The sequence below is a fragment of the Salvelinus namaycush genome, chromosome 11, assembly GCF_016432855.1.
Source record: "Salvelinus namaycush isolate Seneca chromosome 11, SaNama_1.0, whole genome shotgun sequence".
Classification (NCBI taxonomy): Eukaryota; Metazoa; Chordata; class Actinopteri; order Salmoniformes; family Salmonidae; genus Salvelinus; species Salvelinus namaycush.
The window spans coordinates 9,361,078-9,376,949 of record NC_052317.1 but is presented as its reverse complement, the minus strand read 5'-3'; the positions used below and the strand labels follow the sequence as shown (position 1 = coordinate 9,376,949).

Genomic DNA, 15,872 nt, shown 5'->3' with positions numbered 1-15,872 from the left:
GACAAAACAAGCAAAGAATAATTATATATTTTTAATAACCAAAAATATCGTACTTCCGGCTGTTTGAAGCTGATGTACAATTTACTACAGCAGTAAATTTGTGTTACTAACCCCCACCGGGCCTGAAAATGTCTTCCAACTCAGTCTCTAGAAACATTTGATGGATTTTCCAGGAATATATTTATGAGGACACATTGAATTTCTGACATTCTTTGAAGGCTGTTAGAAAATACATTAGGGTCCTGTATGTAACACAAGGAAACTGACTATCCATTAAAAAAAAACACACAAAAAGAAAACAAAAATCACACAATGCCTTCAACTTTACATTTATACCTACTCTTCATTGACAGACAAAACTGTACTTTAACCCTGTTGATTACTACTGATAATTATATTACTACTAATCACACTGTCAGAGTATGTCATAGTATTTTCGGCTGTTTGAAGGTGATGTACAAAACCGAAAGCCGTAGTCAACTCTGAACTGAATAACACGGTTGAACAAAGGTAAGCTGTTACGCTCAGCAAACAAACAGTTAAAAAGGCATCAGTATCAGGCCTAATTGGTTTAAGTGCTCAGGTTGAGCCCCTTACCTGTCCACCTCGTCACGAGCCACAATGTCTCCTTTCTTCAGGGCTTTGATGGCAAACATTTCTCCCGTGCTTTTATACTCGGCTAACAATACCTGTGTGGAGTGAGGGAAGAGAGAATACATTTTAGGTAAGCTAGGTTGTTCTTTTCAGAAACAGCTCATTTCTCTAGAAGGGCTGTATAAAGGATCGAGAAATGGGTTGGGTGTGTACTATGTACCTTTCCGAAATGACCACGACCAAGGACTGCAACACATTTGAAGTCTTTGAGACTAAACTGAAATTGCTCTTCTTCCCTGGAAATGGAGGTAGATATCACATTACATGGAAAAATACAAACTATTGCTTTCAATAAGCCCCCAAAGAAATCATGCACATTCTCATGGAAGCTGGGCAAAACACACTGCCCCAATAGATGAACTGTAACAAACCAAACATCGATTAAAAGCAAGTCATGCATGCATCCGAGTTTCTCCCCAAACAGCATTGGAGTCGCAGATATTCAGCCTATTTGAGGAGACCAGTTTTAGGAAAGGCACAGAATCGCTGATCTTGATCACATACTGAGTAGTTATTTGGGACGCAAGGTGATTTGTAGATGGGTGATTCTGCGCAGTCCAACTGCAACGTAGTCGTTCTCCCAAACATGCACGTTGTTAAGTGAGCCCTACCTTATCTCTGTGTCATTCTGTATGGCTGTGAGTTCCAGGTCTGGAGGCTGGATCTCCGGCTCTACTACATTGTCTCGTCTGTCAAGGTCCGACGACTTCACCGCTATGCTGTTCCTCTTGTTCAAGAAGTCAAACGATGCCAGTGCATCCTGCAAAGGTAGAACACACTTCTTAGGAGGATGGGGCAGTGGGGTTGTGTTCAGTATGGCAAACTGTAGTAAAATGTTTTGTGACGGAAAATGTTCAGGTTCAGTACATCCCCCGTTTAGCGTTTGTGTTGTTATTTTACCGAACACGACTCAGGTTTCCATTGACAGTTGTTTCATGTTTTAATTCACTTGAACTGGGATGTCCATTACCATATATGACTACATGTCACTACTTCCTCCAAATCGGGCATCTCCATGGTAACCCCATGTCCGTACCTGTACTTCCTCCTTGTCGGGCAGTTTGTTGTCCTGTACCAGTGGTTCTCTGATGCCAACGGGTAAAGGGTAGTGCTTGGGTCCTGAGGTGGGCTCTTTGTCAAAGTCCAGCTTGGTCACCAACGGGTCACTAATGTCACTGGAAGGGAAGGTGCCACATCTTAATTACAGAGGAATTAAGTGCCTTGCAAAATTATTCAGACCCCTTCACATAGTGGGATTTAAATGTATCTGTCATTTGTTGTCAACAAATAACACAAAATACTTGAATGTAAAATTGGAAGAAATTTTAAATAGTCATTGCATAAGTATTTGGCTCCCTGAGCCAATACATGTTAGAACCACATTTAACATCGATTACAGCTGTGAGTCTTCTTGGGTAAGTCTATAAGAGCTTTGCACACCTAGATTGTGCAATATTTGCCCATCATTTTTATCAAAATATATTTTCAAGCAGATGTAAGTCAAAACTGTAACTTGTCCACTCAGGAACATTCATTGTCTTCTTGGTAAGTAACTCCAGTGTAGATTTGGCCTTGTGTTGTAGGTTATTGTCCTGCTGAAAGATGAATTCCTCCCCCAGTCTCTGGAATAAAGCAGACTGAACGAGGTTTTCCTCTAGGATTTTGCCTGTGCTTAGCGCCATCCTGTTTCTTTTCATCCTGAAAAAGTCCCCAGTATTTGCCAATATCAAGCATACCATGATGCAGCCACCACCAATGCTTGAAAATAGCAGTTACTCAGTGATGTGTTCTGTTTGCCCATAAATAAGGCTTTGCATTTAAGCCAAAAAGTGTATTCCTTTGCTGTGTTTTTGTTGCAGTATTACTTGTATTATTAGTGTCTTATTGCATACAATACATGTTTTGGAATATTTTTATTGTGTAATCTTCTTTGTAATCTTCTTTTCACTCTCTCATTTAGGTCATTATTGTGGAGTCACTACAATGTTGTTGATCCTACATTTTCTTCCGTCACAGCCATTTAACTCTAGCTGTTTTAAAATCACCAATGGCCTCATGGTAACATCCCTGAGCAGTTTCATTCCTGTCCTGCGGCTCAGTTCAGAAGGACGACTATCTTTTGATGTGTCTGGGTGGTTTAATACATAATCCACAGCATAATTATTAACTTGACCATAAAGAGATATTCAATATCAGATTTGTTATTGTTACCCATCTACCAATCACTGCCCTTCTTTATGAGTCTTTTGAAAAGCTCCCTTGTCTTTGTGGTTTAATCTTTGCTTGAAATGCAATACTTTTTACTTGTAGTCATTTACCAGACGCTCTTATCCAAAATGACTTACAGTGGTGAGTTAATATATTTTCATACTGGTCCCCCGTGGGAATTGAACCCACAACCCTGGCGTTGCAAACACCCTGCTCTGCCAACTGAGCCACACGAGTCAACCACAATTATTTCACACAGAATGAGTCCATGTATCTTATTATGTGATTTGTTAAGCCACATTTGACTCCTGAGCCAATTTTGGCTTGCCTAAACTAAGGAGCTGAATACTTATGCAACAACTATATTTAAGATGTGATTTAAAAAAAAATCTTAAATAAATAAATATATTCCACTTTGACAAATTATTTTGTGTAGATTGTAGACAAAAAAAATGACAATTAAATGCATTTTAATCCCACTTTGTAACAAAATGTGAAGAAATCCAAGGGGTCTGAATACTTTTGCAAGGCATTGTATATGTCTGTATTCCACACTGTTTGCATGTGGGATAAAGACTTTAAGAAGGCATGTGACAGTGTGTGTGTGGCCCAGGTTGCCAAGTGCAGTCTGTTGGACCTATGTGCGTGTTTGTGTCTATGTGTGTGTGTGAGTGTGCATTCATGCCTGTTCTATATATACCTGGTGGGTGTTGGAGATCCCGGAAGACTGCTGGGCCCGATCTCAGGCACCTGTGGGCTGTAGGAGTTAGTGCTGACTGTAGGTATGGCCCTTCTGACCAGGCGGCCCCAGGTGGCGATGTTGATGTTCATCTGAGGAGCACGCAGGAACGTCTTCCCTGAGGAGGGAACACAGGGTAGGTAAGTGGCACATTAACCTCAACACCGGTCACAAAGCCAGACGGGGAACACTAATCATCACAACACCCCTACAGGGCATGACCTTATGACCCTGGGTGACCATGGAGATCATCACCTCCCCACTATTTGATTACCTATATTTAGTGTAAAAGACCTAATTAAACCATCCAAAGTGGACAACGAAAACTTAAGACAACTGTATGATTTCTCAGAGTAACGTGAAATGAATGTATATTTTCCATAAAAACATATAAAGTTTCTCTCCGTTTGGGCCAAGGTTATTATAGTAAACTAAACCTTATCATGATAAAAACTATTTAGTAATATAATATAAAATAATCAACAAACCTGTTTGAAAAACTAAAACTATACTGAAACTATTACCTTCGACTCCAAAACTAACAAAAATAAAAACCATTATGAATTATGTTATGTTTTTCCTCCTCGGCTTTGGCCAAAGAATTCTAAAGGGGTTTCAAGCTAATGAATCTGGCAGGTAAATGTTGCCAGGAGATGGTGATGTTTCACTATCACTAGCTATCAAGGAAAAAAGAATCTGCTAGGTAGCTAACTTGATTCTTCTTACATGTACTACTAAAGTTAAAAAGCATTGGATTGGTGTAAACCCCTACTGGTGTAAACATGGGCGAGAAAGAGCTTCCTTCCGTCACATTTTTTGCACCAGTCCCTGTGTTAGTCCTTTTAAATCCAAGTCACATTGAGATTGAATTTATAATTTCAACCTAACCAATGACCTTGGCTACGTTCAGATGCCAAACACTCAAACATTGCAGATTGAAATGCCATGAAGAAAGCTGATGTGATTCCTTATTCTACATATCAAAAATACATGTTTGTTCTACATAGGCTATTTCTATCGGAACGTTCCAAAACGTTGCGTTCTGCTGAGCGCACCCCTTATGTATACCCTACGAAAGTGACGTAACTTACCAGGAAGTAGCCTTGTAGTTTTTGAACTTTCGTATGCTTTTTGAATAGTTTTTAAAAAGCGCAAAAACACAGCCATTTTAATCTCAATATCAAATCATTTCTTGGTAAGGACCTTAATTGTTTTCAATTAAAATGCTCAATTAAAATGCTTCTTTACAAAGAGCAACTTCTCAAGAATTTGCGCATATTGTCGCACATTATTCCAATCACAGAGTGTGGAAATATAAAGAAAACCACAAGAAAAGCTTGGTTTTTGACTGCACTGAACCGTTAATAAAAGGCATCTGGCAGAAATTATTTTAGAAATGTTAGCAAATGTATTAAAAATAAGAAACAGCTGCGCCACTCGGGAGGCGAAAGGGTGTGAATACTTATGTATATAAGTGATCCGTTTCTTATTTTTAATACATTTGCTAACATTTCTAAAATCTGTTTTTGCTTTGTCATTATGGGCTATTGTGTGTAGATTGTTGAGGAAATTGCTGTATTTAATCCATAGAAGAAGCCTGTAATGTAATAAAATGTGGAAAAAGTCGTGGTCTGAATACTTTCCAACGGCACTGTATATCTTAAAATGACCGTGTTTTCACAAATTATGATATAATCATCAAGCCCATTCAAAAGATTAGGGGACAGGAACCGGAAGTATGAAGACGTCACTTGCACATTGTATTACTGCCCCCTAGTTGGAAGAAGTGACATCCCAAAAAACTGTACAACACAAATGCTTCCTAGCCTCCCAGGCATGCTTTCTGTCCCTAACACTAAATAACATAAAAACAAAATATAAATATATTTTTTATACAACTTTAACTAAATAGAAACAAGCAAATCAGGTCTGGAAACGAACTAAAATGAAAACACAATTTAAAAGAAATTTAAAAAATGAATAGAAATAAAAACGAATATAAAAACAAAAATATAATAATGTGTGGACTTCCTATTGAATATCAAACAAGATGTCTTATACTTTGGGCCCTATTATATATATATTTTTTCTTCAGACAACAATGATTTACCTTGCTGCTTTGAGAATATCTTTTTTTGTCTCTGCAGTTTGGGTCGCCTCTCAATGACAGGGTTGAAAAATGTGACCTGAACAAAAAGCAATAGTTAGGCCTACCAAGTAAACAGTCTTCATCATAGGAGGGTATCGATAACTGGGTCGTGTTCATTAGGGCAAGCAATGGAAAACATTTTAAACCGCTAGCACCGAAAACAAAGAGGAACATTTCTTAATTGTACAGGTCCAGAGGTAGTCCCTCCCTGTTTCAGTCTGCTCTGAACACAACCCTGGTGTAGTGTCAAAGTGGGCTACCTCTGCAAACAGGGTTCCCTGGGGCTCCAGGTAGAGACACATGCCGTGACGCTGGTTGTCCAGGAAGTCCTCCAGTCGCAGGAACTTGACGGCACAAAGCGAGCGCCAGTCTCTCCAGTACACCGAGATCTCCAGCTCACGAGACTGCAGGTCAAACAACGCACAAAAGGTTAAGCACACGCATATGCAAGCAGAGTTAAAACTCATGCGACATTTTCATGGTGCAAATAGATCTGTGCAGACAAATACCATCAACCTCATTATAATGTGGCAGCGTGATTGAATTTAAACCTTTCTTCAACAATGTGCATTACTAGAAGGCGATTCGTTAACTCGTCTGGTGAACTGAGCAATACATAAATAGTAGTCTCCGTAAAACACATTGTTGTTGAAAATACCCAAATTTAAATTGCGCTGCCAGATTAGGTTTTGCTATATTTCTCGCACAGATCTGCGCTTTTTTGCATCAAGAAAATTTGTCCATAGTAGTTAGCAAGCACAATAAGTGAAAAAACGCACACACTAGGGTATTTAAAAAAGGCAAAAGTATACCATCATTCACTAATCAAAAGAACACAAAAAGTATGTCTGTCTGTATGTCATACCCTGTCTAGCTCCAGTGTAAACTTCTGATCCCATGACTGGTTACTGACAGGTCTCCAGCTGGTCTGTCCCACCACTGTGTTGTCCAACTTCAGCACAGCACTGATCTCATCTGGAGAGGAACACAAAGATGAAATACCATTTCCAGTCAAAAATCGACATATTACAGTATTGGTCAATACATACATTGTTCAAATGACATTACATTTCAATTAACATGGTGTTCTTTCTTTAGGATAAACTACATAGAGTGCTGCGGCTCAGTATATTTATAGTTTTTCTACAATCCATACTCTTTAAGCTGAGGGGATGATGGCAGGGGAAAATCAGTCACTGGACAGGTTTCAGGTTTCTCTAATGTGTTTTTTTTTGTCAAGTATGCATATAGCTGCATCGGAAACGAGCCCTGGTCAGAAATAGTTCACTATATATGGAATAGGTTGCCATTTCAGAAGCAACAACACTGACTAAAAATATAAAACGCAACATACAACAATTTCAAAAACTCTACTGAGTTAGTTTATATAAGGAAATCAGTCCATTTAAATACATGTATTAGGCCCTAATCTATGGCTGTTGATTGTGGCCTGTGCAATGTTGTCCCACTCCTCTTCAATGACTCTGCGAATTTGCTAGATATTGGAGGGAACAGGAACACGCTGTCGTACACGTTGATCCAGAACATCCCAAACATGCTCAATGGGTGACATGTCTGGTGAGTATGCAGGCCATGGAAGAACTGGGACATTTTCAGCTTCCAGGAATTGTGTATGGGGCTCTGCATTATCATGCTGAAACATGAGATAAATGGCACGAGAATGGGCCTCAGGATCTCATCACGGTATCTCTGTGTATTGAAATTGCCATCGATAAGGTGCAATTGTGTTCGTTGTCTGTAGCTCATGTCTGCCCATACCATAACCCCACCATGGGGCACTCTGTTCACAACGTTCAGCAAACCGCTCACCCACTCAACGCCATACACGCTGTCTGCCATCTGCCCGGTACAGTTAAATCCGGGATTCATCCATTCAGAGCACACTTCTCCAGGTGCCAGTGGCCATTGAAGGTGAGCATTTGCCCACTAAAGTTGGTTACGTCGCCGAACTGCAGTCAGGTGAAGACCCTGGTGAGAACGACGAGGATGCAGATGAGCTTCCCTGAGACAGTTTCATCAGCTGTCCCAGGTGAAGAAGCCAGATGTGGAGGTCCTGGGCTGGCGTGGTTACACGTGGTCTGCGGTTGTGAACCTGGTTGGCCACACTGCCAAATTCTCTAAAATGGCATTGGAGGCGGCTTATGGTAGAGAAATTAACATTTAATTATCTGGCAACATTCCTGCATTCAGCATACCAATTGCCTCCTCCCTAAAAACTTGAGGCATCTGTGGCATTGTGTAGTGTGACAAAACTGGACATTTTCAAGAGTGGCCTTTCATTGTCCACAGCACAATGTACACCTGTGTAATGATTATGCTGTTTAATCAGCTTCTTCATATGCCACACCTATCAGGTGGATTGATTGTCTTGGCAAAGGAGAAATGCTCACTAACAGGGATGTAAACATATTTATTCACAACATTTTAGAGAAATAGGCTTTTTGTGCGTATGGAACATTTAGGAGGGCTTTTATTTCAGCTCATGAAACATGAGACCAACACTGCATTTTTGTTCAGTATATGTATAAATATTGTAACATTGTAAATCCCTGGATTTCAGATGGTGATAAAAAAACACATAAATTGAGTCACTTATTGATCGAGGGCTGATAGTAGGAGAGACTGCTGGTGTTAGGAGACTCACAAGAGAGATCTTCACTCTTGGAGAGGTTCCGTGCACTGGCGCCTCGGTTGCGGTTCCCCCGGCTCATGAAGGAGGACCGGGTCTCGCTGGGGCTCCAGCCAGGCAGTGGCACGGAACCGGCTTTTGAACGACCTGGAACGTTCTCAAGCAGGTCCTGGCAGCCCATGAGTCTGACGTCTAATGTGCCTGGGGAATACGAGAGATTTGGAGAGGATGGGCAAAACACAGTACTACAGAAATACTGACCGAGACCTACCAATTTATGGTCATTTTTATGAGTACCACTTCAGCGAGGCAGCGGCACCCATGACGGCGTGCGTGCGACACCCACACTGCTCAAATCATAGGCAAACACACCTTTTTTCAACCTGATAATGATGTTAGCAGACTGCCTCAGTAGAAATGGTAGACTATAGACTTATGGGTACTTGGTAATTGGCTGCTTTTCAGTAGCTAACTAGAAACACGTTTAAATGGAAAACAGGGCTCTGCCTAGGATTTTTTAACAAGGTGGTGCTGATGTAGGCCTAAGGTTAGGTAGGGGAAAGGTCCGGAGGGGGTTAGTCAACCCTTAAATTATATCAAACAATTTAGCCAACACAGAAGTCTTGTGTTTGAGCCTAAATTAAATTGAGGTGGTATCAATGACACTCACATTTTTTGGGGGTTACATTTCAGGGTAATGATTATTCTAATGGATAGGTGTCTTTATGTGGATAGTCTAGTGAAAATGTAAACTGGCTGCTGAAATTGTGTTTGGGGAGAAAATTACTGGATGCAATGTAGTCGTCTAGCTTACATTAGGCTATTTGGAATATGAAACAACTGGACTAGGCCTATATGAGCTCCATCTGACCTCATCCATCAAGTTAGGTCTGACTACTAGGCTGCCATTCATTCAACATGCCTCGTCATCATTGGTGAACTGACTACTATCACATCGTTAGCAGCCTACTGTTGACATAAAACTACATCTAGAGGACAGATTAAGAATGGATTAATTAACATAGGCCTACTAATCTTTAAAACAGTCTAACATAACTTTCTGTGAAGGATGGTATTAGTGGAACAGCTCTCTCTGCCATGTCGGTTTCATCTACGCAGCAATGCGCACTGAACTACCTCACCATCTTGCGTTTTCTCGTCAAGGCGCTTGCGCCTACTACAGTTGAGGCGATCAAAGGATGTGCGGGCAAGAAAGTGTTCTTGCTTAGTTGACTAAACATCGCTGTAGCTAACTGTAGCTAACTACTGTAATGACACCTTAGCTAAGGAGCGAACTATGAAATAATAGTGGTTATGTGCTTGACAATCGCATACAACTTTGGAAAATGTATTTGGCAAACAGTTTGTTCTCCACTTTCCCTACCCCCTTTTTCCTCACACATCAGTGGTATCAACGGACGAAGTAGAGAGCTGCCAACCAGCTCAAGGGAGGAAAATAGTTCCAGAGATAGAAGAGGAATGAAACTAACTTGACCAGACCCAGCTGCTATTGCATTAATGTCTATGGGAGAGCCACCCCCTTAAGTAAACAGGCACATATTATTTTTCCAACAATAAACACCCTGAGTGAACTATCTTCATTTATCCACCATCGTTGATAGGACAACAACTACGGGGGTTGGTCCGGAGTGGAGAGCTAGAGATGTTTTCTCCTGGCCCAAGTCAAGTCCTCTGATTGGCTCAGCGCCAACTTCAAAACCACAACGTGCCAACTAGAAGCCTATTTTTGCCGATTTTAGGGTCGTTTTTCGTACCAGCGTGCTTTGACCTCAAATTGCGTATCATGGTACGCAAAATGCGTGCAGGTTGGCAGGTCTGCTGTCTTGATATATTGGTAACGGCATACTTTTTTAAAGACTGAAATCCAGATGCCAGTATGTAAAACGCTAGAACTTGAACTCCGTGTGAACAAATCTTCCATTGACATTAATACATGATCAACACTATCGTCAAATTAAGCACGCATATCCCAAGTTAACATTCAGCCCTAAATTCAGAGAGGTTTACAGCTTGAAAATGGTAACCACTGCTGTGGGATATCGGCCCGTTACCTGTGAGCGCGGCGGGCTTGGCCACGGTACTGTACTGGTTCTGGGTGGAGATGATGCTGGAGCGCGGGCTGAGGGTGGGCGAGGCCATAAGGGACAGCTCCTCCACTATGCTGCTGCTGCGAGGGTGGTTTTTGGGCAGCTCGCTCAGCCTCTCCTCCAGGGAGTACTTGAGCAGGTCCAGCTTCTGACTGGACTCGTTGAAGCGGGCCTGGGCCTGGGGAGAACGGCAAGGTCAAAGGTAAAAACAGGATAATCTTCAGTAGGCACAAAATGGGTGAAAGCTCTGAAACGGTGCAGGTACTCTTTTTTTCAGTAAAAAAATGTGTTTGCTCCCATACTTGTTTTTACAGAGCATGATCCAGGAAAAACACATTAACAAACAGAAAAGGTATTTTTAATCCTTGAGTTCATCCCAGCCATTTGAAAGTGTTTGCTTCCATTTTGGGTATAAGTTTGTTGAGCAGTGAGTTGTCTAACAGTTTAGCAATAGCTTTAGAATACCTTTTTTGGTCTAATTGTTCTTGGGGTCAGGGTAGGAGTGTTGACCTAGGATCAGTTTAGCCTTTAAGATCATAATTATATAGACGGGGGGGGGGGGGGGGGGGGGGGGGGATCCTAGATCAGCACTCTTACTCAAGTATGGCTTTGGCCTGTACCTCTGAGTGTGCCCTCTTCTCTGTGACCTTGCCAGAGCCCAGGAGCTTCATGACATTCTTGGCACCCTCGGCCACGGCTGACTCTATCCTGGCGTGGTGACACAGCTCCTCCACCCGTAGGTCCAACGGGCTGATGATGGGCTTGGCTGGAGAAAGAGGACCTTGTTAGTCTATCAGCACATTTTCGGCGATCCATTTCAGCAGAATCGCTCATCTTGATCACATAATGAATAGTTCTTTCGGATGGAAGGTCATTTGTAGATCTGCAATTCTGCCTAGTTCGACTGCAATGTAGTCGTTCTCAAATACACACTGTGTGTGTGTCCATATGCGTCAAAGGGGATTACACAGGGCAGGAGAGGCCACGGACTCAATGAGTCACAGGCAGGTGTGTGTGTGTGTGTGTGTGTGTGTCTCTCACCCATGACGTCGTTGTTGTCAAAGCTCAACTCGCTGGCCTGGCTGCCTTTGAGGATCTGCATCCTGATGAACTCGATCTTTGTTTTGCTGTCCTGGAGCATCTGTTGAGCAGTCGCTAACAATTTCCGGTCCTGTTAGAAAAATTTAAACACACACTATCACTAATAGGTATACACATCTAGCATACAGGCTAACAGTCCACATCTAGCATATAGGGTAACTGTACAGTGTGATGTTCAATAGTATCTGATTCAAACAGCTTTATGGGAAAACATGAAAAAAATAACAACACACCTGACCTAAATTCCACATCTACAAAAGTAGCCCATTTCTCTTCAAATCACGACCTTAATTGGAGCAACATTTTTCACAGTGTGGATGGAAAAAGTTATTCACTACAGATTAAAGTAGAATGTCATTGTGTTATCAGTGACCTTCGAAGCATGCACACACTGGTCCGTGGAGTAAACTAGTCAACTCCACCCAGAATTCCTCTGGCGGCGGCGCATGCTATGCCGGTGTAGCGGGCAGGAAAGGCTTCCGTCTGACAGGCATTTCCTGGCTGACATCAGGCACTGCTATTTCCCACAGGATGGTGCCAATCTCTACAAGCGCTCCGGCAGGGGACCACTGACCGGGGGTCGCCAACATTCCACACCTTATTATACAGCGGTTAGCTCACACAGGGTCAGCTATGGCTGATTTTAGCACTGGGGTCGCCAAAATTCTAAACTTTAGGGATGTGGAACTTTGATGGGGGTGAGGGCCACAACAAAAACATCTCAAATCATCATGAGGGGCCACAGTGGCTCGCGGGTCTGCGTACCCACATCCATACCCACACAAACAGTCAGAGCCTGCCCTTTTGAGGGCCCTAATTGAAAGTAAAGTTTTAAAGTTAATTTCCTGCAATTCTACACATTTTGCCATGGACATAGAGAAAATGTTGCAGTTTTAAAGCAAGTTTGGTGCAATTCTACACATTTTTCCATGTGGCGGAGAGAGGATTTTGCAATTGTATAACTAATTTCCTGTAATTCTGACATAGGTTAGATAGCTGGCTAGACTAACTTAGCGATCAAAAATGTTTTAACTGACATGGGCCAACTGAGTGACTGTCAGTGACGCATAACCAGAGAAACTGCTGATGAACAACCAAATTTTAAAAAATGCACCTTGTGTATTGTACTATTCTAAATCTCTCAACTGTAAGTTGAGACTCGGACTGAGTACTTATTTTTTTATACAATGTTTTGGGGTGAAATTGATCGGCGGGCCTACAAAAGTGGGTGGCCTGCGGGCCCAGTGGTATCATTGGACCTGGGCTTCCAGGTCTAATACGAGTTTCCATAACCACACACCACTTGCGCTTTGCAGTATAAAAATATATACTGACATTTTAATTTAAAAAATATATATCTATATACTGCACTAGGCAGTAGGCACTGCAAGAAGCCCCTGGAGTGACGTAGTGCCTGTTGTGACTGGTCGAGATTCCCAATGCACTGGACCGCTCACATCCCTTGACCCCTTTTCCCAATCCTACAGCACTGGTTAGATGTCACTGTCATCACTCAGCAAAACACGTGTCACTCAGTCAGAGTCTGGATATTCTGAACTACTTCCGAAACAGTGGCAAAAAAAAGGTTTGGGCAGCAGTGAATGAGGTCGAGAGGGCAGAACAACCAGAAAGTCAACGTACAGCAGCAGAGTTAGCCACGGGTTTGTGCAGGGTTGGTGGTAACTAACTAGGTAGTCTCCCTCAGCATAAGGGTTGGCTACATAAATAAATATATGTGAGGGAGAGACAGAGAGAATACAAAGCATTATGTTTGGAGCAAACACAACACGTCACTGAGCACCACTCTTTATATTTTTAAGAATGTTGGTGGCTGCATCATGATATTTTTTAGGTTAAAAAGAAACCAAATAGAGCTAAGCACAGGCAGTCTGCATTCCAACAGATACTGGGAGACTAATTCACCTTTCAGCAAGAGAATAACCTAAAACACATTCCTGGGTGGCCTAGTTACAGTTTTGACTAAAATTGGCTTGAAAATCTATGGCAAGATTAAAAAAGAAATGTCTAGCAATGATGAACAATCAACTTGACAGAAATTGACAATTTGAGGATAAATGGGCAAATATTGTACAATCCAGGTGTGCAAAGTTCTGAGAGTCTTACCCAGGAAGACTCGCAGCTGTAATCGCTGCCAAAGGTGATTCTAACATGTATTGACTCAGGGGGGTTGAATACTTATCTAAATCAAGATAGTGTTATATTTTCCATTAATACAAAAAATATATAATTTCTTCCACTTTGACAGAGTATTTGGTGTACATCGTTGACAAAAAAAAAGACAATTAAATCCCACTTTGTAACATAACAAAATGTGGAAAAAGTCAAGGGGTGTGAATACATTCTAAAAGGCACTGTATCTGGCATTACACTCTGAACTCTGATATTATATTTGTAGGACGTGTTGGGATGCATTCTGTGCTCAGTCATTCATTTCAAGAGAGGAAGTAGTGATTACACAGGGAAACAATCTGTTCGCGCCTCTCTTTTATAGCTCAATGGGTGATACACTCTTCGTCAGACCTCCACACCCCAAAGTTTTTTTGTTTACAGACCTACACAATGGCCTATTTTGGGATCAAAATGGCTAACATCGCTGAAAAGTGACGAGTTTGCATTCCTGCATATTTAGAATGGTGGCAACTGAGCTCAACATTTTGAATAATGGCTTTTGTGGTCTCTTAAGCTTTGGAAAAACCCTACCTGATTATTTACAAGAATGGTCAAGTGAACAAGAGACTGCAGGGAGGGACTAGCTGCACTTGACCAATAAGACACACTCATAAAAATAAAAAAAATTGAGAGCCCAAATGAACATGTCCCCTGAGTTCACTACTGAAAAGGACTTTGTGAGTCAAAAGGTTAGAGGTCGTACCTTGGAGGAGCCATTGGAGTACATCTGGATCATGTTCTCCGCCCCCTGCTTGACCTTTAGCTCAATGTCGTTCTGCTTCTTCAGGGCGGCAAGGCGGCTGCTGCTGGTGCACATCCTTATCTCACTGGCCGGGGTGTCCGGGGTCAAAGGGCACTCTAAAAACAAGGTAGAAGATCAGAAGGGAAGATATGAAGCTGGGCTATTAAAACTTTAAAAAGTGATTCTCTGATACTTTTGTATACTTTTAGCAAGGGATGCACGGCATATCGGTTAACATATCGGAATCAGACGATATTAGCTAAAAATGCCAACATCGGTATCGGCCCGATGTCTCGTTTAATGCCGATGTGAAAAACCAATGTCAAAGCTGACGTGCATACCTATATAACGTAGGTACATGAAGTAATGACGCCACGTAAAATTTTGCGCTACATGTGCAACACAGCATTCCTAACCTAGCCCACAATGTCTGCCGTGTGGATCAAGCAGTCAACAAGTCGAGCAGTCATTTGAAAGAATAAGAAACTTTCAGATAATGGAATTCATTGCCCTTGACAATCAACCGTTCTCTGTCGTGGGTGATGTTGGCTTTCGCGACTGGTCGACCACCGGTACACACTAACGTTACCAAGTGCGCTATCGTTCAGATGTTGCCCTACCAGAGTTACACAGTAATAGCGTCACTGCTATTAGCTTCACGACATACTATGGAACGCCGTTTGGGTCTTTGCGTGTCAAAAAAGATACACGTCAAATAACACTATTTGACATGTTAAATAAGCTTTTAATTTGACATGTCAAATAACACAGTTCTATGAGAATGTTGTGTGTTCTGAATTTGCACGTGCAAGCCACGTGCCACCACTACTATCAGTAGCACTGTCAAAGCGGTACAAAAAAGTCTGCAAACACCGTGTTTACAATACCGCGTTGGTAATAAAGCATTATTTGTTCGACCGCAACTTCTGGGGTAGCTAGCTAGCTTTAGCTTGGTCCCTAGCTAGCACCAATACAACCAGCCTGAAAACAATGACCAGTAGAAACTGCAGTAATTTTCACTATTCTTAGCAATGATTTAGGAATCCTTGTGAGTAAGTATTAGCTAGGTAGCCACTTGTTGTTCGCCTATTGAAATTGAACTTCAGTTCATGAAAATAAATAGCTAGCCAGCTACTTAACCCTGTTGCCCAAAGCCAATGTTATAAGTAGCCAGCCGGGTCATAGATGGTCCGACCACCATTAATCAAATAAGAACTGTCTTATAAATTAGGGTTATTTTAGATGACACCGAGATATATAGTTAGCTAGCTAACGATAGCTACTGAAACGGATGATGTCGTTTTGCTATGTTTTTGGGGAAGAACATTGAT

At 41.7% G+C, this 15,872-nt stretch overlaps 1 protein-coding gene across 3 annotated transcripts in view; it reads right to left on the bottom strand.

Moving 5' to 3' along the window:
* The window catches only part of LOC120055776 (serine/threonine-protein kinase N2-like), a 42,749-nt gene that overhangs the window by 5,444 nt on the left and 21,433 nt on the right, over nucleotides 1–15,872 (bottom strand). For 2 of the 3 annotated variants that reach the window (XM_039003728.1, XM_039003729.1), the window contains exons 3-15: nucleotides 14,503–14,657; nucleotides 11,550–11,679; nucleotides 11,129–11,274; nucleotides 10,473–10,686; nucleotides 8,416–8,601; nucleotides 6,616–6,725; nucleotides 6,011–6,154; nucleotides 5,712–5,787; nucleotides 3,563–3,719; nucleotides 1,691–1,829; nucleotides 1,266–1,414; nucleotides 815–890; nucleotides 598–689 (exon numbers count right to left, since the gene is read on the bottom strand). In XM_039003728.1, coding sequence (XP_038859656.1) covers nucleotides 598–689; nucleotides 815–890; nucleotides 1,266–1,414; nucleotides 1,691–1,829; nucleotides 3,563–3,719; nucleotides 5,712–5,787; nucleotides 6,011–6,154; nucleotides 6,616–6,725; nucleotides 8,416–8,601; nucleotides 10,473–10,686; nucleotides 11,129–11,274; nucleotides 11,550–11,679; nucleotides 14,503–14,657 — 1,774 coding nt within the window. The remainder of the gene's footprint in view (nucleotides 1–597; nucleotides 690–814; nucleotides 891–1,265; nucleotides 1,415–1,690; nucleotides 1,830–3,562; nucleotides 3,720–5,711; nucleotides 5,788–6,010; nucleotides 6,155–6,615; nucleotides 6,726–8,415; nucleotides 8,602–10,472; nucleotides 10,687–11,128; nucleotides 11,275–11,549; nucleotides 11,680–14,502; nucleotides 14,658–15,872) is intronic. The other variant, XM_039003730.1, reaches the window with a different exon arrangement.